Below are 26,489 nucleotides of genomic sequence, written 5' to 3'. Positions count from 1 at the left end.
CTGTGTTCGACATACGCAACGAGACTCCCTCAAGAGAATATCGCTGACGTTGCTGAAAGTGACAGTGATGCAGAGATTCCATTATCAGCGTGAAAGAGAAAATAGTTAATGAATTTTGCACATTTCTATATTTTTTGATCTATGAATGAACAGAGGTGGAAGAGAAAGGAGAAACAGAGCTGAAGCAAGGTGCATGGTTGATCAACATGTGCCAACAGAGCAGCACATGGTTGCCCCCTACATCTCATTGACACACTTTAGGGTTTTCCTCTGTTTATATTTCCTCATATATGTAACATACACAAACATATACTGTAGGCCTAGAAAAGGAGAAACCCCCGTGGAGAAGTTGGACTCTTGGTACCCTCAGTTGTGGCAGCTTTAGTGGTATTTTCCCTGCAGGACAGTACTTTTTCTGGTGTACGCAACGTCCACTCACATTTCACACTGTGTCTCAGACTGTGCAGTTCACATATTCATGTTGGGCAACACTGGTGTTTTGAAAAGTACAGGAGGGAAAATTAGTCCAAGCTGATAATAATTATTCATCCACAGTCCGTGCGAATGAACTGCAGGATGATGAGCTGTCATTCATTCAGGATAAAGTTACAAATACTGTGGTAATTAAGTTTTTGAGTCACAACATTAGCAAAGAAACAAAACAAAAGGCACCAAGGAGAAATATGGAAGACCTGAGCACCAGTACTGGACATTTAATAACACTTACCGTCTCTAATATTTGAGAGTTCATTCACACAATGTAAACTTAACTGAAACAGTCAAGAAACCCAGCATTCATTCATACTTGGAATTGAAGGGAGGGGGGTCAGTTTGAGACTGGACATCGAAAAAGGGGAATTAGTTCCCAGAGAAATGTGTCAATTGCGAAATAATGCACATAAGAGTGGACACAGAGAAGTGCAGCTATATGCAGAAAAGTCGAGGTTATTGCACATGCAGATTAACAGCAGACGATCAAAAGGATGAGAATTTTTCTTATTAACACACTTCTTATGGGCTGTGATGACAGTGCAGAACATGAGGATGCAACAGCTTCTGGGGTCTTTGAAGCAACTTATATTTAATACATATGAGAGAGTTCATTTCAGAAATTTAAATGAGTCAGCATGTGTGCAGTTTATGGGAAACCCCTCTTAATGTGAGCAGCGGCATGTAAACGAGAAAGGAGAGAAGCATATACGTTCTCTCTTCGCCAATAGATGTTTGATTTCACGATGTGCGGTTGAAGTTGCATCTTTAGATGCTTCTACATCTGCAGATATCCCACTCACTCTGCGGCTTTGTTTATGTGTATGCAAGAGAGATTTTGAGTTGTCATTTATCGTGACATACAGTTTTGTTTTGTTTTTAATCTTTTTCACTAAGCAGCAGCCTCTCTCATTTTTAGCTCTTAGTCAGTGTGGCTCTTCCCTTTGCACACAAGTATCACTCAAAACTGGCGTGTACCAGAATTGACCAGAGAAACTGCTGAGTGATAAAACCAGAGTCACACTAATGAGACAGCTGTTCACAGAAATGGAGAGCTGTGGCAGGATGAATAAGAAGTCAGTGTGGCAATAATATGTTCTAATAAGCCGATTATTAATAATTTCTATTATTGGCTTGTTGCTTTATTTAGAAACATTAGAATAAAACTGTAAATGGTGATTCATTATTGATGATTCTTTTTTTTTTTTGTGATTGACACCTAAGGCACGTGAGTCTTTTTTGATTGTGTGAATCTCTTCTGATGAAATGAGAGCTATTAATAAGACTCTGCCAGTAAACTGTCGCTCCCTGTGCCCCGTTGCACACGGCCTCCTAGAAATGGGGGCCGAAGCCTGAAGGCTGAAGCTGAATCATTCAAATCTTATCTGACACGTTTCACTTTCCACGTCCGATTTGGAGACGATCATATGTTAATTGCCATGAGTGTGTGAAAAAAAAAAAAAAAAAAGAATTTCTGATGATGATTACTAAGCAACTGCTGCAGCACATTACCTGAAACTGCTGATATCATATCCAGTTGAGTCAACTACCCCCATTTTCTTTTTTTTTCTCCTTTTTTTTCTCTTTGCGGCACAAACCACACAGCGGAACACCAGATTACAAACGAATTTTGAATTTACAAATTGACAATAATTGGATGTGGATTGGAGCAGTTGTTCAGCTGTTTTGTCCTCCATGAGTTTTTGTCTTCCGCCTCTCCGCTCGGCTCGATCAGCGCTCGCTCAGGGTGACATTGTGAATGTTTTGTATGTGCATGTACATTTTTTTTGTGTCTGCATGGCGTGCAACTGACACCTTTAGAGGAAACTGATCCGTCTTTACAAACAGATTCACCACATTTCGTCTTTCACTTTCACACCGGTCGTCTTGTTTGACACTCCATGTGACTGTGTGTTAGCATCATGTCCTTCCACAGGTCTGTTTCTGTTATTGTTTATGTCGAGCGCTTATTGTTGTGTGAACATAAACACTCCTGATAAAGTATATCTGTGTGTGCTGCTGTTTTTGGTGTGTTATTTTTCGCATCAGGGTTAAAGAAAAGAGGAAACTATGAGAAATACAGAATGTGTGAGGTGTCCGAGGGTCATGGTGATGAATGACATCGCGCGCTCACTCATTCTCTCACCACTCACATGTCAGTGGATGCAGTGATACAGTAAGTCGTATGACAGCTGCTGCTGCTGGCATGGGTGGACGCCTGTGACCAGGATAATGCAGAAGCGAAAAGGAAACATTCTTGGAGTTTTTATCAGGTTTCTGCGAATGACCTCCAGAGACTCTTCTGGACTTCATATGAATCCCTTTAGTCATTCATCCTTCCTCTCACATCCGCCCATCATCATGGCAGAACATGACCTCTGTGTTTAGTGCATTTCTTTATCTACCCTGTTGATCTCAACAATTGCATATTCGTGGCAGATCTTTAAAAAGAAAAAATTTCCTATGATACTGAAATGTAGTAGGAAACTTGAATGGAAATTGGAAAACTGAAAATGGCATGCAAATGTGACCTTAAAAAAGATAAGTTTAGACTTCCTCCGAAACCTTATCGTCTCTGTGCCTGAGCCAGCACTTAGACGAAAGTATCACTGTAAATCCAAAATAAAAGCATCCCCTGTTCTTCTGCTGACCCAGTGTCTTTTTGGGGTGGAGGTGAAATTTTGAGATTGCACAATGTTCCACAAGTTTAATCATGGACGTTATAGATCATGTCAGATTTAATCTGCCCGTATCATGTCATCTGAACGATGCCCTCATGGCACTTTATTCTACATTCTTTTTTTTTTCCTTTTTTTGATGTGTTTTGGTACAAGTGCGTAAGCACAGGCGTACAGTTTGTCCATTAGCATATGTGCCTGTGATGGTGTTAACCACACTTATGCAAGCACTGCTCAAATATGACAGCTCATATTTTTTCCACAGTGTTCAAACATCCAAATGCTGCACTAGTGAAAGTAAAAAAACCGAACCCATTTTCTGAATGCAATTTTTTTCGACGGTGAATCACAGTTTTACTGATTTATAATATCACATTCGGTTCTCGGTTTGCTGGCCAGATGTGAGACGATGACACTCCTGGTGAATCGAATGCAAGATAACACTCCGATTTTGGGCTCATTTATTTGAAAGAAGAACTAAATTAGGGAGGACCTGACAGGACATAGGACGCTGACGCTGTGACACACTGACATCTAAATTTCAGTGTTAATCTTAAAATACTTAGTGACTCATACGCAGCTTAACGTTTGAAGTCTGGAGACCTTCAGCAGCGATTATATAAACTTCCAAACTCTCTGATTCCTGTAGAGTTAAGCAGCGATGTGGCCTCTTCCCCTTTAGCAAGAACTGTATGATGCACATCCACAATATTATGAAATACTTTGATCTTTCCTATATGCGCCATCGCTGAACTTTTCCCCTTCTCTGTCACAATCCGCAATGTGCCTCATGTTAATATTTGCGAATAGGAAAGGGGGATATTTGGACACTTTTTTGAATGTAGTCAAAATGAAGGTGTTTTTTTTTTCGGGGTGGGGTCCGTTTCCGTTATGATTTGGATCCAGTGACAGAAATGACAAATAATCACTTGTGTTCCTGAAAGGCACAAGAAACAATTAGGGTGTTTTTGTATGAAAACAGAAACTAACTTATGTTGTGTTTTCTATGAACCATGATCATGGTTCATAGAAACATGATCTTTAGTTCCTCACAGCCCTAGATACACACATACATACAATGCCCATTTTAAAACTTCATTTAGAAGGAGATATCTGATGGGTTTTAAATGTACAGTGATTTAAGTTGACGTTTTCATCCCACTAAATCCCCTTATAGTTAGTTTTCCCTTATCTCTCCTTCTCTCTTATCACACAGCAGTACATCATTAACCTTGTGTCTCCTCTGTCTCTCTGTCTGTCCTCAGTCTGCAGGTTTCAGGATCCAGATGTGATGCTGATGCTGCTGCTGCTGTGAAGGAGATTTTTCTGACTCTCGACACTGTTTTAAATGAAACGGAGCCTGTGAACAATAGGCGGCCAACTCGAGCTGCACTGCTTCAATTACATTCACACACACACACCCCTCTCAATTTGGCAGAAACTTGAAATAATCATGTATAATTATGTAACATTACGACACATAAAGTAAATACTCGCACGTGTCTGGAATGTAGTTCCGGCTGCATTTGCCTCTAAAACAACTCTGTCTCGTAATGTTACATGAATATTATACAGCACTTGTCATTAAAAACATAATTAATGGGTTAGACTCTTTGTCAAAAGCCTTTGACACTGTAGACCACACACAACATCCTGTTACACAAACTCTCGTCCATCGGCCTTGATAGCCTCTCTCTCAACTGGTTGTCCAACTATCTCACTGGGAGAACACAAGCAGTTGCTGCAGATAGATTTAGATCCAACTCGCTTTCATTGCACAAGGGTGTTCCGCAAGGGTCCATTCATGGTCCCCTTCTATTCTCTCTTTATGTTAATAATATTGCTCCCCCCTTCCCAGCCTGCAATATCCATTATTACGCAGATGATACTATCTTATATATTGCTCCTACTCTCTACTCAGCTGTTGATAATCTACAATCTGCCTCCAACCGTTTCCAGTTGTCTCTTGTAGCTCATAAAAAGCACAACTAAATGTATGTTGTTCACAAGGTCCCACGAAAACATCTCCCCTCTCAGTATTCACACATTAGATGGTCAACTTATTGAAACCATCAACACTTATACAGATGCTTGGGCATCTGGCTGGACTCCAAGCTTTCCTTTCGTAATCATATGGATCACCTTATCAAATGTCCTGCTTCTCATCACAGAGTAAGAAGATTATTGCTCATGCCTCTGTAATGTCTCTTCTTGATTTCAATGATGTAATATACTGTATATGCATGCCTCAGCCTCAACACTGAAACCCCTAGACGCTATCTTTCATAGTTCCCTATATGCTTTATCACTGGGGACCCATATTCAACACACCACTGCACTTTATATAGCAAGGTGGGCTGGCCATCTCTCACCATCCGCAGAGAACAGCACTGTCTACTATTCGCTCCCAGTCCCACATCAGACTCCACCTCCCTTACACAAACTCACAATTAGGAAAAACTGCCTTCTCCTTCTATGCCCCACACCGATGGAACAAATTACAAAACTCATTGGAAATCGATAGATTTATCTCAAAGCTGTGCTGTGTGTGGCCCCATGAAATAAAAGTATTTTTCGACACTGTTCTCGACGGATACTTGGAAACACTAGTGATTGATACATTTTACAGCCTATTAGTCAGATTCTCATGACAACTGTGAACTATTCATTATTTCCCTCTGCAATAAACAACTTCTGCCTGTGACATCCGGACGCCTGGTCATCATCCTGATTTATCCACCTCCACAATAATATCACTTATTATTATTATTATTAGCTACATGTGATTATATTTAGATGCTTAGATCATAATAACAATAACTGCTGTCTTGGCATCTGTTAATATTAATCACACTAATGCATCTATGAGTAGTGGTAACGCGTTCTCCTCCCTAATTCCACCCTTCTTGTGAGAAAATGCATGTTGTGATTTGGTGCTGTGCCGTTTTATCTGTAAATGTTACTCACATGGACGCGTCTGATGTGTCACCGCTGAGCGAAGGCCTCCATGAAACGACAGCACTGGTTGTTGCACATCTGAGTAGAAGATGTGATGAAGAGGGACAAGAGGACCAGGAGGAGGACAGACACACGGTCTCACTTCCAGACAATTAGCTCAGTGAGTTAGGCAAGGCAATTTTATTTGTATAGCCCGTTTTTACAAACAGTTTGTCTCAAAGGGCTTTACATGGCATCCTAACAGCATCCACCTTTTTAAAGGGATAGTTCACCCAAAATTCAAATTTCACTCATTATCTACTCACCCTCATGTCGACTAATAGATGTGAGAATTTTCAGAGTCCTCCGTGCCTTCTCTGAGTTACGGGGGGGGTCCGCGCAGCAGTATTTGTCCAATGGTTGTCAATGGATACCAACTGTCTTCGTCCAAAAAGACACACCAAAAACCATCCAAATACCTCCATAGTGCTCGTCTGTAATGTCCCTCTTGTATTGAAGCCCCGACATGAGAAATTGTTCCGCCGGAAGAGCAGTGAACTGAGACACTGGGAGCTTCAGCTACAAACAAGCTTAAAACATAGACTTATTTAATTTCTTTCGGAACAATTTCTCATGTTGGGGCTTAAATACAAGAGGGACATTACAGACGAGCAGTATGGAGGTATTTGGATGTTTTTTGGTGTGTGTTTTTGGACGAAGAAAGTTGGTATCCATTGACAACCATTATATGGACAAATACTGCTGCGCGGACCCCCCCCCCCCGTAACTCAGAGAAGGCACGGAGGACTCTGAAAATTCTCACAGCTCTTAGTTGACATGAGGGTGAGTAGATAATGAGTGAAATTTGAATTTTGGGTGAACTATCCCTTTAACAGGGAAAACAGGGAAAAGTTAGGAGCTGGTTCTTGGTGTCTGGGGTTGTGGGGTTCAAGTCCTAGTGAGGTTGAGAATGAGGACACTTCAAAATACCAGATGTCCTCAATGGTGGTGTCACAGCATGCCTCTAAATTAAAAAAAAAAACTTGCCCAGCACCAAGCATGGACCCTATTGTTTTCCTCAATCTTCTTCTTTTTCCTTCTTCCGAGGAAATCCTACTTCCCGTGCACGTTTAAATTTTTAAACTTTGAAAATTCCTACCAAACCAACGGTACAGTACATGCTACAGTTTTGCAACTTTCACCAAAATGTATTACTCACATGGACGTGACTGGTTTGTGAAGAATCGCCGCTGATCGAAGGCCTCCATGAAACGACAGCACCGGTTGTTGCACATCTGAGTAGAAGATGTGGTGAAGATGGGACAGGAGGACCAGGAGGACCAGGAGGAGGAGGAGGAGGAGGACAGGCTGAGGCGTCATGGCGTCTTGCTGGTTCAATGCAGTCAGTCAGAGTTGGTTTTCTGAGCTCTGGCTGGAGAAATATTCATGTCTCTGCTCTGGAGGTCGGAGGATAATGAATGCCTCGGCTTTTAGTCCGAGTTGGCTCTGTAAAGGTGTGGGAGGAGACTAACAGGAAGAAACGGGCTAAACACATGAAAGGAAAACTTTTCCACCATCATACATTACACGCATGGGTCGGTTTGTCCTGGTATGAGACAAGGCTGGTACAAGCCTGTGTGTGTGTGAGTGAGTGAAAGAGAAGTGTGATTTGCATGTGGTTTTGGTTGCTGTTGACATGTTTCTACTTTAGAGTGTCTTTTTCGTGTATCATGTGTGTTAGGCTACTGTATGTGTTAGGTGTGTGTGTGCAGGGCCGTTGCTAGGAATTCTGGGCCCCCTGAAAGAATACCAAAGTGGGCCCCTGACTTTTGCACTTTTTTTCTTAGACTACGTACGTATTATCATTTTTTATTTAGCCTACTTTATTTTGATGCTAATGCAGCATTACTATGAGTATTAGTCAGGGTCTTATGCAGAATAATTCAGTCATACAAAGATTAGACTACTGGGGTGTTTTGTGGGCCCTACTGGGCGCTGGGCCCCTAGAATTATCATCACCTTTCTCCCCTATACAACGGCCCTGTGTGTGTGTGTGTGCCATGTCATGTACACACTCATCAGATTGCCACACGCTTAGCTTTTAGAGAGAAGAATCCAGAAGCAACACAAGTCATAGTGAAACTCAGAATACCAGGAATGACCAGAGAAACTGTTCAGTGAACGTCTCACACTTCAGATCGCTGTTCACGGAAATGGTCTGTTGTGACGGTGCGTGCGTGTATGTGTGTGGCATTGTATGCAGCTGGTCTGTAAGTGATGCAATCTATCACAAGATTTACTCATTATCACATGTACTGAACATCAGCACTGCAGCGTGCAAAAACAGTGACTTATTGTTTATAGATGAAATAAACAATAAATAAACATAACCAATAAATACTGCAGTGGATCAAAAACGGAGTGGCATGTGTAACCTTTAAGGTGCACATGGGGCTTCAATAAAGAGGCTGCAACAGTCAGTGTGGGTCATGTACATGCCATTTATTTTACAATAACTAAAACTCTCAGAACACAGACAAGAAAGAGCAAGAGGACAGACAGTGGTATACGGCCGGGAAACCAACCACTCACTGCTAGGGCACTGGGAGTATACAACTAAGTATTCAAAAGAAATATAAACCAGACACACTTCAAATAAAACACCATACCAATAACAATGTGCAACCACAAACCATATCAACATCTAAAGTGAACTCCCAGCATCCCAACCGGTGAATGGAGGACCCCACCAGTCGCAGGATGTTAATAACTCAAACTCAAATCCTACTAAACAATAAAAACAAGCCTCTTGATTAACTGTCTTGCACTGTATCATATTGCACTGTACCTATTGGTGTATTCTTGTCCATTTGTTGTTATTTGTTGTTTTATGTATTATGACTTTTGTGTTCTTGTCTTTGTGTTTTTTAATGGCCTGAGGTCTTTTCATCTTTTTTAACATCATGGGACTACAGTTGGGAGTTAGCTTTTGGCTAACTCTGGCACATTTACAGCAATGTCCATTAATGTGCAGTGTCCTCTAAATAAATAGATAAATAAGACTGAAAACAATAAAATCTATAAGGCTAAAATATGTGAAACTAAACTTAAAAGAATAGTTCACCCAAAATTCAAATTTCACTCATTATCTACTCACCCTCATGTCGACTAAGGGTTGGGAGAAGTTTCAGAGTCTTCCGTGCCTTCTTGGAGTTACAGGGGGGCTCGGCGCAGCACTGTATGTCCATGACAGTGTCGAACGGTGCTCACTTATCTTCGTCCAAAAAGACACACCAAAAAACATCCAAATACCTCCATACTGCGCGTCTGTAATCTCCCTCGGACCAGGAAGAGCAGTGCTGGGAGCTTCCGCTACAAACAAGCTTAAAACATAGACTTATTTAATTTTTTTTGGAACAATTTCTCGTGTCGGGGCTTCAATACAAGAGGGACATTACAGACGAGCACTATGGAGGTATTTGGATGTTATTTGGTGTGTCTTTTTGGACGAAGAAAAGTGAGCCCCGTTCGCTACCGTCATATGGACATGCAATGCTGCGCGGAGCCCCGCTGTAACTCAGAGAAGGCACAAAGGACTCTGAAACTTCTCCCAGCCCTTAGTCGACATGAGGGTGAGTAGATAATGAGTGAAATTTGAATTTTGGGTGAACTATTCCTTTAAATAAACGGCAGTCAGTGCTATGCCTAGAAACAAACAAGGCATCACGAGCAGAGGTGAGTAGTAACGCGCTACATTTACTCCGTTACATTTACTTGAGTAACCTTTTGGATAAATTGTACTTCTAAGAGTAGTTTCAATGCAGCATACTTGTTACTTTTACTTGAGTATATTTCTTCAGAAGAAGCGATACTTTTACTCCGTTACATTGAGCTACATTCCGGTCGCTACTTGCTACTTTTTCAGTCCAATGTGCAAATTGTTTGTTTTAGTTTTAAAGCAGAAGTAAGCAATCCGACGTCACCACATTCACGCGCATCCCTTGGCTGCACACACAGAGAGGACTGCCCCTTCATGCCGTTCTCTCTCCTCATTGGATAAAGGTTGTAGGATACAAGGAAAGTTTTCTCCTCGGCTTACAGCAGAGCACGGTAAACAGGACGCAATATTTTTTTTCCCACTATGGCCACGCCAAGACCCGCCTTACTCCGCCTCTGATTGGCTGCCTCTGCAAGGCTAAGCATATACCTGCATCTTACCCTAACCTTAAAGGGATAGTTCACCCAAAATTCAAATTTCCCTCATTATCTACTCACCCTCATATTGACTAAGAGCTGTGAGAATTTTCAGAGTCCTCCGTGCCTTCTCTGAGTTACGGGGGCGTCCGCGCAGCAGTATTTGTCCATATAATGGTTGTCAATGGATACCAACTTTCTTCGTCCAAAAACACACACCAAAAAACATCCAAATACCTCCATGCTGCTCATCTGTAATGTCCCCCTGGTATTTATATTTATGCGCCGTTCATGGGTGGCAATAATTTCGTCATGCCTTGTATGATGACAATAAAGATATCTAATCTAATCTAAAGTCCTGACATGAGAGCAGTGAACCGAGATACTGGTCGCTTCCGTTACAAACAAGCTTAAAATATAGACTTATTTAATTTTTTTCTGAACAATTTCTCATGTCGGGGCTTCAATACAAGAGGGACATTACAGACGAGCAGTATGGAGGTATGTGGATGGTTTTTGGTGTGTCTTTTTGGACGAAGAAAGTTGGTATCCATTGACAACCATTATATGGACAAATACTGCTGCACGGAGACCCCCGTAACTCAGAGAAGGCACGGAGGACTCTGAAAATTCTCACAGCTCTTAGTCGACATGAGGGTGAGTAGATAATGAATGAAATTAGAATTTTGGGTGAACTATCCCTTTAACCACTCCCTTCACACGCCTAAACCCAACCGACAGAGTAGAGGGCATCGTGATAAGCCAATCAGAGGCCTAGTAAGGCGGGTCTTGGCGTGGCCATAGTCGGAAAAAAACTTTTTTTTTGCAAACAGGACGGCCACTCCGCCTCAAATTTGAGAAGCTGCGGCTAGTAAATGATTAGGATGACGTCAGCCCTGGTGTGTCGTGGATAGCATCCGTGAAAGTTCTCAGTCATCCAGGTCATGTTATTCTTCTTCCTCCCCAGGAAGTTTAAACCATAGATATATATAAGAACTAGATGACTCACCCGCAGCTGTTTCCCAATGACAAAGCGTAGCCAGTACGGCGGCCATCTTGGGACGGGCAACTCTCTCCCTCAGAGCATTAAAGGGATAGTTCACCCTAGAATGATATTTCGCTCATTATCTACTCACCCTCATGTGGACTAAGGGCTGGAAGAAGTTTCAGAGTCCTCCGTCCCTTCTCTGAGTTACAGGGGGTCTTGGTGTAGCAGTGCATGTCCATATAACGGTTGTAAAGGGACACCAGAGCTCTTCGTAAAAAAACACACACAAAAAAACATCCAAATACCTCCATGCTGCTCGTATGTAATGTCCGTCTTGTGCTGAAGCCCAAATTGCGTAATTGTCCCGAAAAAAATTAAATAAGTCTATATTTTAAACTTGTTTGTAGCGGAAGCTTCTCAAAGCTCCTCTTCCTGGTCCGTCCAAATCTCGCGTGATTTGCGCCGGCGTCAGTGCGGTTACTGCGAATCACGCGAGATTTGGACGGACCAGGAAGAGGAGCTTTGAGAAGCTTCCGCTACAAACAAGCTTAAAATATAGACTTATTTAATTTTTTTCGGGACAATTACGCAATTTGGGGCTTCAGCACAAGACGGACATTACATACGAGCAGCATGGAGGTATTTGGATGTTTTTTGGTGTGTGTTTTTTTACGAAGAGCTCTGGTGTCCCTTTACAACCGTTATATGGACATGCACTGCTACGCTGAGACCCCTGTAACTCAGAGAAGGGACGGAGGACTCTGAAACTTCTTCCAGCCCTTAGTCCACATGAGGGTGAGTAGATAATGAGCGAAATATCATTCTAGGGTGAACTATCCCTTTAAGCCTATGGTGCATGTTCTGCTATAATGACCATAACTTGCTCAGTTTTTGTCCGATTTCAAAACGGTTTGATTTTTATGAACGTTTATGCAGTTATGATGCAGCATATTTAGAATCACGGATAATTTTAATAATGTATTTTTTTTTGTAAAAGTAACATTATAGTGACATTATGCAAATAGTTGAAGTAATAGCTACATACTGATTTATTTTTCACAGAGTTATGAATCGTTTTTTTAGTGCAGATGACTGGATCACCTATCTACTGCACTGTAACTGCAGCCAGAGTCAGACCAAGTTGCCCGTCCTCATGTGGCCGACTGTGAGCTACGCCTGCGTGTAGTCCGATCCACCCCCTTGGTTTAAACCCCATACACACAGTCACATGACCACCCCTCCAGTTTCGGGGGTGTGGTCCATGGATCTATAATAAGAATAATATAACACATCCATGGTGTGGTCATGTGACTCGAGTCTCGGGGGTGTGGTCATGTGACTTTGGTTTCACTAGAAACCAATCATAGGACCACCCACTCTGGGTTTAAATACCTGGGTTTCTGGCATTAGTCTCAGAACTGAAGAATCCTCTTGGATGAGGGGTGAAACGTCTTCAAGCAAGAGAGGAAGTCCAGTTGCTTACTATCAGGGTTTACACACACAGGGTCACAGATAGACACACACACACACACACACACCCACACACACAAAGAGCTCATGGACAGAAAGATCTTTCATAGATAGGCCTATGTAAGTTATTGTGGCTGAATTTGGCTTAATTTATGTTACTTTGTAAAGTAATTTGTAAGTAATTTAGGTCTTAGCTGTTAAATGTTGTTCTTTGGCAATATCTGACATTTTTCATTACTATTATATTTTTGTGTATTTGATTAGGCCTACATTTATGCGCTGATCATTAAACGAACAAATCAGAGGTTACTCAGCAGTTACTCAGTACTTGAGTAGCTTTTTCACCAAGTACTTTCTACTCTTGCTCAAGTAAATGTTTGAATGGCTACTTTTTACTTTTACTTGAGTAACATTATTCTAAAGTAACTTTACTCTTACTTGAGTACGATTTTTGCTGCCACTAGGCCTAAAAATCCTATAGAGGAAACACTGCACATAATATTGTTTGCACTTGAAAAAAAGAAAGGAATATTTCATTTTATTTATTTTATTTTAACTTTTATAAATTTTAGTTTTAGTTTCAATTTATGGAAGAAGAAGAAGTTACTGTAAAAGATCATGCTTACATCATGCATGTAAAGAGTTATAATAAAACATTTCAAAATGCATGTGCAACTCGGTTAAATAAAAGTCCGTTGGTCCAGTCATATATTTTGTCATTGTAGTTTTCTTAAAATCTCGTCTCGTCTCGTTCTCGTGAACCTAATCTCGTGTCTCATCTTGTCTCGTCTCGTGAGGTGAATGTATCGTCACACCCCTAACTATTAGTAAATATTAATATTAATGATAATAACAATAATTGCTGTCTGCAAAAGTTTTGGGACCCCTGGTCAAAATTTCTGTTAATGTGAACAGTTAGAGTGAATGAAATTATCTCCAAAAGGCGTAAATTTACAGATGACACATTCCCTTTACATTTTAAAAAAATATAATTGTTTTTTCTTCTTTTACGTTTTCAAAATGAAAGAAACGGAAAAGGGCCTGCAGCAAAGGTTTGGGCCCCCTGCATAGTTAGTAGCTAGTAGCCCCCCCCCCCCCCCCCCCCCCCCCTTTGGAAACTATCACAGTGTGTAAATAGTAAATTGTCTGATACTTTGGTCAAAGTTCTCTGAGAGCTCAAGTCTCCTGGGTTTCCCATTCTTTTACAGGCTGCTGCTTTGTTTCCCTTTTTCACTCTAAAACTAAAACAAAAATAATACACTGATAGGCTATTGATTAAAATATTGCAAAAAGTGCTTCATGTCTAACTTTATGCTGTTTGGAAATCATTTACTGTAATCTTCCACTTGTTTAACTGTACATTAACATGGGGTGCTCAATTTTTTTTTTCCTAGCTGCAAGTATTGACCACATGCAATACTCCTATGAATGGTAGCAATGAGTAGTTCTCTCCTTACCTTGAGATAATGCAGGTTTCTTATCTGTGAAGAGTCACCACTGAGCTCCCAGGCTTCCAGGAGAAGACAGCACTGGTTGTTGCACATGGGAGTAGAAGCTGTGCTGAAGAGAGACAGGAGGACCAAGAAGAGGGGGACAGACTGAGGAGTCATGATGCTGCTGCTGGTGGAGTCGTCTTCTGGCTGCAGAGCAGAGTGGAGAAGAGCAGAGTGAGTCCTCAGGTGATGATGAGATGCTGCTGCCTGGCGTCAGTCTAACGGGAGTTTGACTTCTGATGAGAGAAATATTCTTCTCTGTAGAGGAAGTGCATATACATTTTGGCTTGTCTGGTCTCCTTTATTTATAGTCAAAATTCCTACTAAAGGTGTGGGCGGGACTAACAGGAAGAAATAGGAAAATCTTTTTCAGCATCATACATTACACACACATGGGTTTGTCCTCATATGAGGCGAGCTGGTGTTATTGATGATTATTGACCATGATCCAAGTAAACAGAAATGAAAAAGGATGTGGTCATGATCTGATGACGCTGTGGATTCACTCTGTTCGAGACACACACACACACACACACACACACACACACACACACGCACACACACACACACACGCACGCACACACACACAAGTGTTATTAAATGTTCAGTATTAGTGCTCAGGTCTTCTTTATTTCTCCTGGGTGTGTTCTGTTTTTTTTTTTTTGCAAATGTGGCACACAAACTTCACCTATATATGAAGTCATCATTCTGGATTTAATTCACACAGACTGAATGAATTATCACTTGGAATAATTTTCCCCACTGGTCACCAGAAGAGGCTACTGTCCAGCAGGGAAAATACTGTACCACTAGTACACATTAAGAAGGGTTTCCCATAAACTGCACACTGATGACTCATTTAAATTTCTGAAATGAACTCTCGTATGTATATATTTAAATCCAGAGACCCCAGAAGCTGTTGCATCCTCATGTTCTGCACTGTCATCACAGCCCATAAAAAGTGTGTTAATAAGAAAAATTCTCATCCTTTTGATCGTCTGCTGTTAATCTGCATGTGCATGTGCAATAACCTCGACTTTTCTGCATATAGCTGCACTTCTCTGTGTCCACTCTTACGTGCATTATTTCGCAAATTTCTCTAGGAACTAATTCCCTTTTTCCGATTTCCAGTCTCAAACTGACCCCCCTCCCTACATTTCCAAGTATGAATGAATGCTGGGTTTCTTGACTGTTTCGGTATTTAGTTTACATTATGTGAATGAACTCTCAAATATTAGAGACGGTAAGTGTTATTAAATGTCCAGTACTGGTGCTCAGGTCTTCCATATTTCTCCTTGTTGCCTTTTGTTTTGTTTCTTTGCTAACGTTGTGACTCAAAAACTTAATTCCCACAGTATATGAACTTTATCCTGAATGAATGACAGCTCATCATCCTGCAGTTCATTCGCACGGACTGTGGATGAATAATTATTATCAGCTTGGACTAATTTTCCCCCCTGTACTGGTGTTCCAAAACACCAGTGTTGCCCAACATGAATATGTGAACAACACAGTCTGAGATAGTGTGAATGTGTCACTGTCACTTTCAGCAACTATTCAGCACTTTCTTTCTGACTAAGAGCAATTTGGCAATAATAATTTGCCAAAATGTTGAACTATCCCTTTAACACAGTACAAAAGTACAAAACTAAAAGCATTACATAAAAAGATACATGTTATCTTTTCACTTTTCACTTTATTTGAGATCATCATCTTTCATAAAAGTCAAACAAAATGGTAGAAAATCCACATTAAGGTGGTTATTTTACATCATTTTGTCTCTTTTGTTGGTAGATTTCTCATAAATTCGCCAAAAGTTAAAGCAGAAACTGCGATATTTTTGTGTTAATATAAGTCTTAAATAGTTATATCTTCCGACAGCAATCACTTACATAGAGTGTTTGGACCGAAACACGGGTCTGTCAGTCACTCTGCTCTGCTCTGCTCTGAGCCGAAGAGAAAACATTTCTCGTATCCTACAAGTTTTATCCAATGAGGAGAGAGAACGGCATGAAGGGCTGTGTGTGCAGCCAAGGGATGCGCCTGAATGTGGTGACGTAGGGACGAGGACCAATAGATCCATGATGAGGGCGGGGGCTGCTAACTCCATCGGCTGACAAGATGTTATGGTGCGTTCAAGGCAACCCGTACTCGTCTTAGCACCAGCAGCATCATGAATCCTTGGTCTGTCCTTCTCCTCCTCGTCCTGCTGTCTCTCTTGAGCGCAGCATCTACACCGATGTGCAACAACCAGTGCTGTAGATTCGTGGAGGGTTTCCCTGTCAGGCTCAAGAAGCTCAGAGAGGACTATTCCCAGATCAGAGACTCTGTCCACATGATGCTGCACCTCCTACAGAGCAGCAGCTGCTTGAGGTTGTAGATTTTGGTGGGCGTGTACTTTCCATATTTGGAGGAGAGGCGGTAACTCAATGGGTCAGCTGGCCGAGAACCCGCCCACTGGCCTCGAAGCAACCAACCGATGCTTTAGCAAAGGAGCTAACTGCTGGTAGCTGTCTCTGGACCAGTCACTCAACGTTTCCACGCCCTAATTTATGTGAGAATTTTAAACCTAATAATAGAGTAGAGTTTAAAAAAAAAAATTCACCCCCCTCAGAGTGTGTGCGGGGGTAGAGACTATCAGTTGAGACCAAAAAACGTGATGATATCAGGCTTATTGAGGATGTAAAGTCGGCGATTTTAACATGGAGGTCTATGGAGAATGCTGCCTTCTGACACCAGCCCCCAGCGGCAGTTGAGATGATTGCAGTTTTTTGAACGCGGAAGTGAGCTTCACTTCTCAGACCGACAACTGCCCCCTTGGGTGCAGATGCAGAGTAAAGGCCTGTATAAAGCCATGGGCGAGCTGGGTGTGCTGTTTAACTACATTGAGGGATACCTGGCGTCCAATCGGCACAGAAACAGAGCGACCTCAGCCTGATGATGAACTCAATTACTCCTCATAACTGTTTTTGGCCTATGGACATATGTTTTCTGTAGGCGACCATATTGAGTCTGACACCTGCAATTACACCAAAATGGTCACTTCTGCTTTTTTATATATATATTTATTAATATTCCAATATATATTTATTATAGATTTTATCAAATTGTTATATTTTATTGTTGCTAATTGAAAAAAAATATTACTAATAATAATGCAATAATTATAAATGTATTTTTAAAAACAAATTTTTTCAAATTTCATATCTGTGTAGTGGATAAAGACTAGTAGTATATGATATAATATGATGATAGTATATTAATATAATAGTAAAATTTAAACATTTTTCATATTCGAATAATAAATATATATATGCGCGCGCGTGTGTGTGTGTGTGTGTGTGTGTGTGTGTGTGTGTGTGTGTGTGTGTGTGGTGTATGACCCATCATCATGAGTCACAAGCACCGACTCCGTGTCTGGGGCCCTCCGGCCTCTAGGGGGCGCCCTAGTCCGAACCAACCACCTGCGGCCTCATCCTGGATTTTTTATTTCAATATTATTATTATTTTCTAATCGATATCAAGGATTGATAGGAATGTGCACAAGATTATTTGCACACAAAAAAAGAAAGAAAAAAAAAGCATCTGTATCATGACGAGTGAGGTCAAAGGTCAGGTGGGAATTTAAACGTCAATGCGGCAGGTGAAAAGAAACGCGTCGTAGAACATCGTGGTAAACAAACGTGGGAGGTGAAACCATAGATATACAGTAGCCTATATAAGAAGGGTGAAACAGCAGACTTGAGAGAGAGAGAGAGACACACACACTGACTATCAATGAAAGTGACGTAAGCAGGTCTCTAGTTCACGAGCCCACCGTGAGAATTAAACATGATCTGAGAACCTCTTCATCATCTTCATCATCACTGGACTTCACTGAGGAGTTCTCCAGGTGAGAGGCCACGAGGAAGAGCGTCACATCTGGTAGGTTTTCTCTCAGGTTATTATTATAATTAATTATTATGGTCTGTCTCTGTCCTAATGGAGGCTTTATGTTCTGGTCTCTGAGGCTGTTGTGAAACAGCTGACATGCGTTTGGTCTGAGAACTTACTTAAGTGGCTTTGTGTCTATGTACCAGGATGGTTGATGTGCATGATGCAGATACAGTGTGTGTGTGTGTGTGTGTGTGTGTGTGTGTGTGTGTGTGTGTGTGTGTGTGTGTGTGTGGGTGTGTGTGTGTGTGTGTGTGTGTGTGTGTGTGTGTGTGTGTGTTGATCCTGGATGAAAAGCTCTACAGATGTTTCCATTAACATCTGCACTGAGAACCTGTGGTTTAATTTTTGAGAAGTAGCACAGTGGAGTGGTTTGGAGGCTGGAGGCCTCAAGGTAAATCTGTGAAAAAGCTGTTGAAATGTGCTTGTTTGGATATTTTAAGGAACTCATCTGTCAATTTGTGAAACTGTTGGTGCTGGTTGCACAGACTGGAGGCTGCCATGTCTGTGCAGATATGGAAACTAACTGTGTTCAAGCTTCCAGCACATCCAGTGTTTTCTTTTTTTGTAGGTTTTGTGTGTTATTCCTGTGCATAGCCATAGCCCATAGTGTTTTTATTCCTTGCAAATCTGTGACCTCGCGCTATAAGAGCAGAAGTGTCTTGTGTGGCAGCTGCTCTCAGACAGAATCTGCTGTAAGTAGTTCCTCTTCTTTCTTTTCTTTTTTTTTAAAAATTTATTCTTCCCGTCTGCAATTTCTTTGTGGGTTGCTGTGATCTCCTCCTGGTTTCAGCACAGACGGCATGAGCAATAAGACTTTTCGATTTGGCAACATCTTTGAATTTTAGTTTCATCTTTATCATTTTCAGCGTTTTTTTTTAAAGCAGCAAAGTGAGAAGCAGAGCGGCTCAGGAAATTTCCTGTGGTTCATCAAATGGCTGGAAGCTGAGTTAGTTAGTTTCGTTTATTGCACCGACTCTGTACCACTTGTTCTTTTGTATCTGTGGCTATTGTCAGTTCAAGACAAACCTCAAACAGCACAACGCTCACTTTGTAGTAGGCTACATCATAAATGAAACTGACACAACCATCACATCACATGACAAAGATTTGCTCGGCCTGTACTCTGCACCTCCATCCTGATGATGATGATGATGATGATGATGATGATGATGACCTCTATTCAACACATAGCGGATGTGATGCGTCACTAATCATTACCTCACCCACATGTGTGTGCAGATTTTCTATTTTTGTTTTTTGTGCACCTTCTTTTATGACGTTGCAGCATTACAGATATCGATATTGCTATATTAATATTAAGTCAGTGATTTGTTACACCCCAAACCTTTTCCTCTGCAGTGTTGATGGAGAGACTGCACTGAGTATATTGATGTTGTGTAATTTCATAAACCACCACTAGATGGTGATCCAGAGCATGCATTACTCAGCAGGTGACTGAAAACACTCACAGGTAACCAATTTCCCTTTTTTTTCTTTTATTGTGCCAAAAAGGGACAGACAGCATTTACAAATCTGAAATAAAAGCATTAGAAACAACCAAGTGAAGTTAATTTAAGTGGCACCTTTCATACATTTAAAAAACAATAAAAGTGCTTTAAATTAATCATAAATAAAAGCATTAGAAATAACCTTTGTTCACTCTTAAGGCATCTTTCATATATTAAAAGAAATATCAAAGTGCTTTAAATAAAGCAGAAATAAAAACATTAGAAATAACCTTTGTTCACTCATATGGCATCTTTCATATATTAAAAGAAATATCAAAGTGCTTTAAATTAATCATAAATAAAAGCATTATAAATAACCTTTGTTCACTCTTAAGGCACTTTTCATACATTAAAAGAAATATCAAAATGCTTGAAATAAATCAGGAATAAAAACATTAGAAATAACATATTTTCACTCGTGGCAACTTTCATACATTAAAATCCAAGTGCTTTAAATAAATCTGAAATAAAAGCATTAGAAATAACATTTGTTCACTCTTAAGGCACCTTTCATACATTAAAATAAATATCAAAGTGCTTTACATCATTGCAAACAGTACAAGAGTTCAGAAACAGTTAAAATTCATATGGGGCGCTGTGCAGCTCACTGGGCTGAGGAGGTTCCCATGTACAGAGGCTACAGTCCTTGCTGCAGTCTGTCTCGGGTTCAAATCCCCTGGTGGCCCTTTGCTGCATGTCATCCCTGTCTGTCTGCTTCCTCATTACCCTGTCTATATCTCAACTATACTATCAATTAAAGGCAAAAAGCCCCCCAAAAAACATAATATGTTTTAGGTTGCATAGTGACCTTACAGTATAAGCTGCTTTTACACATTAGATCTCTGTGTATAAAAATTACAAAAAAATAATAAATACTCAGTTTAAATCATGTTGATTATAAATATTGAAATAAGGAATCTATTTTCAAATGTCAGTGTATATAATAACCATCACATTAAGTCAGTTCAAGTGCAAAGTATGGATATGCTAATTGGCACAAGTGTGAAGGAGAAGTAGTGCAGTTCAGGCGACGTGAACTCAGCTCAGTTGTGTGTTCTGTATCCGAGCTCCTCCAGCCACCCGAGCACGGTGCCCAGCTCCCCGACGGCCTTCACCGCCGCATGGTTTATGTCAAACTGGAGGGAGAGAGAAGATGGAAAAACTGGTTTTAAAGATGAGAAGCAGAGCTCAGTTTCAGGCTGAGTGGTTTGATTAATGGAAGCTGCTGCGTTAGTTTGACTTCTAACTAACAGAACTGGATATTCACCGCCTCAAGCAGGAAAACACTAAAGCACTTTAGCACCGTGCACTTTATAAATCTCACTGACTTCTTCTCATTGTGGAAGATTTCTGATCTGTGATTAACAATTTTATCAATATTGCCCCTGTTTTTTTTTTTTAAATCTCCTTCAATATTGATATTTCTCTTGTTGCTGCCTTGTTTTCTTCACCAACCTGGGACTGGAGACAGAATTAGCCATAGACTATAATCTCAAACATATTTACATATTAGAATTACAGTTTTTCTCAGTCACATTTCTTGAATCATCCTCGACATTTGCAAAACAATAAAGTGCATTTCTCAAAACAATCCATAGCTACAAAACACCATGGATTACTTGCAAAAGCCAGTCTCTTGCTCACAATCCTTACTGTAGTTGATCTCTCAAAAGTAAATATAGCCTGTGTGTCAATCAACATGTCCGTGCCATCAGAATGACAAGTCGTTGTGTCATCGTGTACAGATAAGAGTCAAATTGCTGAGTCATGTTGGAGGGATGTTCTCATGTAAACTATGGCTAAAACTTTGATGACAATTACTGTATTGTAAATTTTAAAGGTGTTCAGAAAAGAAAATTGATTTTGAGCCCACTATGGGTCTTAACATTAGTGTAATAACTCTCTACTATCAGACGATGGAGCCCAAACTTTGTGCAAAATTCTATTTTCGAGTAAATCCGGGATGAAAGTGTGGTAGTTTTTTTCCGCATTGGATAACGCAGGCGCACGAATTATGTGTCACGTTGCTCACGATTCATCAGCCACTGATATTGGATCCATCATCCGTCAATCAAACGCCTGAGACACGCACACACACCGAGCTCGGTCTCGCCCCAAACATTGAATAATCCCACCCGCTCGACAGCATCCAATCAAATTCGTTTTCCTTACTCGGGTAAACTTGTGCGGCAACTCGTGAAAACTCGTGGAAGGAGGCGCGACAAACAGGACAAACGGCCATTTCTGAACACCTTTAAGTTACGCCTTTTGATTTGATTGACTGCAAGAGACTGGACAAGATTCACATTCACACTGCTTAAAGAAAAAAAAAACTAAAGTAGAAATGTGAACATAGGACAATCTCCGGAAAACTGTACATGCAGTGCCATCCGGAAGTTCCTGTCTAAAATTCCCAGCAGAACATTTTCTGCTGAAAAATCAATTACGTTTCTCTCTCTTTAAGCTGCTCGTAAGATATAATAGCAGAGCAGAGTGAGTTATAGCATAAACTGCATACCTTGTCAAACGAAGCGTGGATGGAGTCGATTGTTCTCTGAGTTTCCTCTCCACAGTGGCAGTGCTGCACAGAGCGGAGCGGAGATTACATCATCAGTCATCAATCATCACCTTACTGTACAGCTGACGGCAAAATCTCAGAGTTTCATCTTACACATTTATGCATGTCTCTCCTGATGCTGACGAAGGAGTTGGCCAGAGCGCTGGAGCCGCGCCGCTGCTGTGGCTCAGAGGAGGCAAAGTTGCTGAAAACTCTCTCCACGTAGAAACGCAGCAAGAGACGCAGGAAACAGCAGGTCTGACCTTCCTGATGGAGACGGACACACACACACAGAGGTCAGATTACACCATTATCTCATGCATAACTCATCCGGTGTAGTTTACAGTCTGTATTTTAGATGTATGAGAGAATATTTTTTAAAAATCAGATACAGATGAGGATGGAGAGCAACACAAAGACTCACCTGCACGTCCTTCATCAGTGACGTCTCCATGAGTTTTACTCCAATCTCGGTGTCACTGGCCATCTGCGCAGTAGAAAAGGAAAACATCAAAGATCTTGTCAAATGTTTTATAATGTTACAGAAAACCCTGCATATATTTTTTCTCCTCATCATACACTAGAGAACCTGTTCTTGTTATCACCAAACGCGGCTGCTCTCTCTCTGACAGCTGATTTTCAAATATCATAAATGGAAAGCATAAGAAACATCCAGATTTGGATGATCTGGTTTCCATAGGTGAACCTGCGGAAGGATCATTACCGTTTGTCTTGGTTTACAGCATTCATATTGCTGTTATTTCAAGCAAAAAAGAAAAAGATGCAATCGTTTGACAGCCCTAATTTTTATTTTTTATGTCTAACTGTGTGCAGTTCAGTTTCTATTCTTCTGGATGCGGCAGACGTGACTCAGACTCACCGCATGGTCTTGTACGGGGGAGTAGTGTTTGCGCAGCTCCTGTGTGTGAATGTCGACTGAGCAGGTGTCCAGATGCAGAGTTAGACCCTGAGCAGGTTCACTCAGACAGACGAGGAGGAGAGGGAGGAGGAGGAGGGAGGTGAGAGGGCAGCCGAGCATCATCTTCATCACTGTGGGTGTCCGGTGGCTAAACTACTGTCAGAGAAAAGAGAGTAAATGATGTTAAAGAGCATCCAAAAGATAAAGACACGGCCACCACAAAGCGTCTTTGGGTCACTGAAAAGCGATATATTGAAATAAATCAATTATTATTATTATTACCAAAAAGCTCAGGTACCATCGCCCATTGAGCACATCTGTGAACTCACCTGTGTGTGTGTGTGCTCCGTGTGAAAGCCGTGTGTCTCTCTGTTGACATGCTGCCTCCTCTTATACCGGAGCGAGGGGGATTTTTCTTCTTGTACCGGGCATTGCACATGCACGCACGCGCACAGGCACACGCATGCACCTGCTCAAGGTGTACACACAGACACGCACACAAAAAACAAACAAAACCAGAATGGTTTCCGGGATGAGGAAGTTTGTTGCTATTAAAAAAAAAACAAACAAAAAACATCTTCCAATTAATGTCTCAACTCTGGATTGGAAGAAAGAGAAAGGAAATGATCAAAGACTTCCTCCTCGCTGAAGTGAAGTCTATTCACCTCCACTGCCTCTGATGTTGTGTGTAATTGTTCAATGTGTCACTGCGGTGTCGTCATCGCTCTGCAACTTTAATGTATTCAGCTGTGTGTGTGCGTGCGTATGCGTGTATGTGTGCGTGTGTTCCTCATTGTAAAGTGCTGAGTGCTTTGTTTCTCTGATGAGCTTTTAAAATGTGTGGCTCTATTATATCAGAATATAAGATGGTCAATTTTTTTTCTAATTTTTGTGTCTCTGTGATTGATTATTATTGTATATAAAATCTGCGTGTGCACAGTGTGAGACGCCGCCGTGCACGTTTTCTCTTTTGGCTGTGACCTGAGTCCTGTTTGACAGGCTCTGATCGGAAGCACCTACCAGACCTGCTCATCCACATGTCTGGCCAAGTTTTTACTTTTGATGACTGCCAAAAAAAATTTGCAGTGAAAAGAGCAAGTCAGGGATGGAAACAGGAATAGCCTGTGTTTGTAGAATATTTGAGAAATCAATCAATAACCTGTATAGGAATATAACAGTAGATCAGGGAAGCGGCAAGTGTTTCTGCAGGAAGTCAAAAATCCATGTGAACTGAGAGAGATCAGACTGTTGGAGCCCACTGTGCACTTCAATGTCTGCAGGAAAATAATAAAAAAGGACACTTTCAGCTCAGGAATGTTTTAGTTGTTGTTTCTCACCACTAGAGGTCGTCACAAAAACTCAGAATCTGTTGCACTGACTCAGCAGCACCTACTGCACTACTAAAATACAAATGATGAGTTGTGTGAATGCATTTTTCTGAGATTAAGTTGCATTTACTCAGCACATCTTCTCTCTGTCTTCTACTGTAATTACCAATTTGATTAAACTTAAAACTTTAAATCTACTTACATCTCACAGGTTACATGCAGAGATCATGTGGAGATCAGTTCATCTAGAGTGATGTCACAGATTAAAAAAAAAAGAAAAAGAAAATTGGGGTAACCCTTTAATTTACAGGCCGTTAATTATGTCATAATGTCAAGAAATAACCAAGAAATAGCAATTAATTGCGTAGTAGTGTCAAGAAATAGCCTTGAAATAGCGGTCAATTTACATACTACATAGTAATGTTGAGAAATATAGCCAGGAAATAAAAAATAGACGTAATAACAAGTTGTAGTAGAATTGCCGTGAATTACTGCTAAGTATTGGGCAATTACAGAGTAAATAGTCGTTTCTAGTTGTTTCCCAAAAGCGAATGGTACAGTAGATGTGGCAACTGCTGGATATGTCACCGTAGTTAACCTATAGTTACCTTTCTGCTGCCTGAGGGCTTTGTTCCTTAGAAACGTATGGGTAGTTTCAACATAACTTACACGGTAATAAACACTTCCACTGTAATCGTCTTTTCTATTTTTACCTTCCTTTAAATAAAGGTTTGTCAAATGTATCAGTAAAATAACAGCAGGCAATCACTGACTGTGATAAAAACCTGAAAGGAATTAGATTTAAATGAACGTTTTTTTAGTGCAGGTATGTGAGAACATACTTTATAGCTTCTTTTTTGTATTTTTTTTTCTGTCACTTTAATTGATGTGTCGTTTATACATCATAAACATGAACTTTGTTATGGATGCGTCACAAGGATGAGCTCAGTCACTAACTGTGTCAGTGGTATTGTTTTTGAAAGATAGTCGCTATATCAAGTGTATATTAAAGGGATAGTTCAACATTTTGGCAAATTGGCTTTTGTTTGTTTTGTTTGTCGGTGCAAGCTGTTTTTAGAACGGCGGAGCAGAGCGGCGAGCTGCTCAGAGCTACGCTACAGAGGCTAATGGGATTTCTTGGTTTCCCTCATCAAACTCATCAAATACACAATCCAACAACTCCAAAACGCTCTGGTGGACAAGTTGTGACCTGCACATTCACCACGCTATGAGATAATAACAGAACATTACAAGACAGAGTTGTTTTAGAGGGAAATTCATGCAAAACCGCTGATGTGTGTTTCCTTCAGGGACAGGTTTTCAGCAAACAGTCTCTGCATTTACCTCTAAAACAACTCTGTGTGGTAACGTTCTGTTATTATCTCATAGCGTGGTGAATGTGCAGGTCACAACTTGTCCACCAGAGCGTTTTGGAGTTGTTGGATTGTGTATTTGATGAGTTTGATGAGGGAAACCAAGAAATCCCATTAGCCTCCGTAGCGTAGCTCTGAGCAGCTCGAGGCTGCGCACCGCCGTTCTGAAAATAGCTTGCACCGACAATTAAAGGTAACAAACCTACTATTATGGCGATGGGCCAATTTGCCAATTGTCAATTTCCCTTTTAAATTAAAGAATTGGCCACCAAAGGACATTTATGCATGTTACTGTTGAAATCACAGTTTATATCACACAGTATGAACTGATGGAGTGGAACTGATGGGGTAATGAATATGAATTGTGATTTGTTTACATCCATGCTCAGTGTCGTAGAGTGTTTAGTGAAATAAATTTAGAGCAGTAACAGGAACGTTCGTCTCTTCCTGCTTGTGTTTGCTGAAGGACACACCTCAAAAACTCCTAACACAGATTCTTTCTTTCATGGAAAATCACAGTCTCCTCCAGGATGACCGTGACGTTAAATGTGTTGGTTGGAGTTCCCACAGGAAGAAGAAGTCAAACAAATCAAATGATCAAAGGAGAAGGTTTTATTTT

The 26,489-nt window shown here is 40.8% G+C and overlaps 1 protein-coding gene and 1 long non-coding RNA gene across 2 annotated transcripts in view; one reads left to right on the top strand and one right to left on the bottom strand.

Annotated features, from left to right (window-relative positions):
* Positions 1-26,489, top strand: part of LOC146986933 (uncharacterized) — an 87,260-nt gene that overhangs the window by 9,957 nt on the left and 50,814 nt on the right. The window lies entirely within an intron of this gene.
* On the bottom strand, positions 20,737-23,298 carry il20 (interleukin 20). The gene is made up of 5 exons (XM_085777995.1): positions 23,131-23,298; positions 22,675-22,737; positions 22,365-22,517; positions 22,212-22,274; positions 20,737-20,829 (listed from the first exon to the last, which is right to left on the bottom strand). The coding sequence occupies exons 1-5, from the start codon at positions 23,296-23,298 to the stop codon at positions 20,737-20,739; spliced, it is 540 nt and encodes a 179-aa protein (XP_085634121.1).

The sequence above is a fragment of the Trachurus japonicus genome, chromosome 5, assembly GCF_045865225.1.
Source record: "Trachurus japonicus isolate A0001 chromosome 5, Traja_1.0".
Taxonomy (NCBI): domain Eukaryota; kingdom Metazoa; phylum Chordata; class Actinopteri; order Carangiformes; family Carangidae; genus Trachurus; species Trachurus japonicus.
This window is presented reverse-complemented; position numbering and strand designations above follow the sequence as displayed.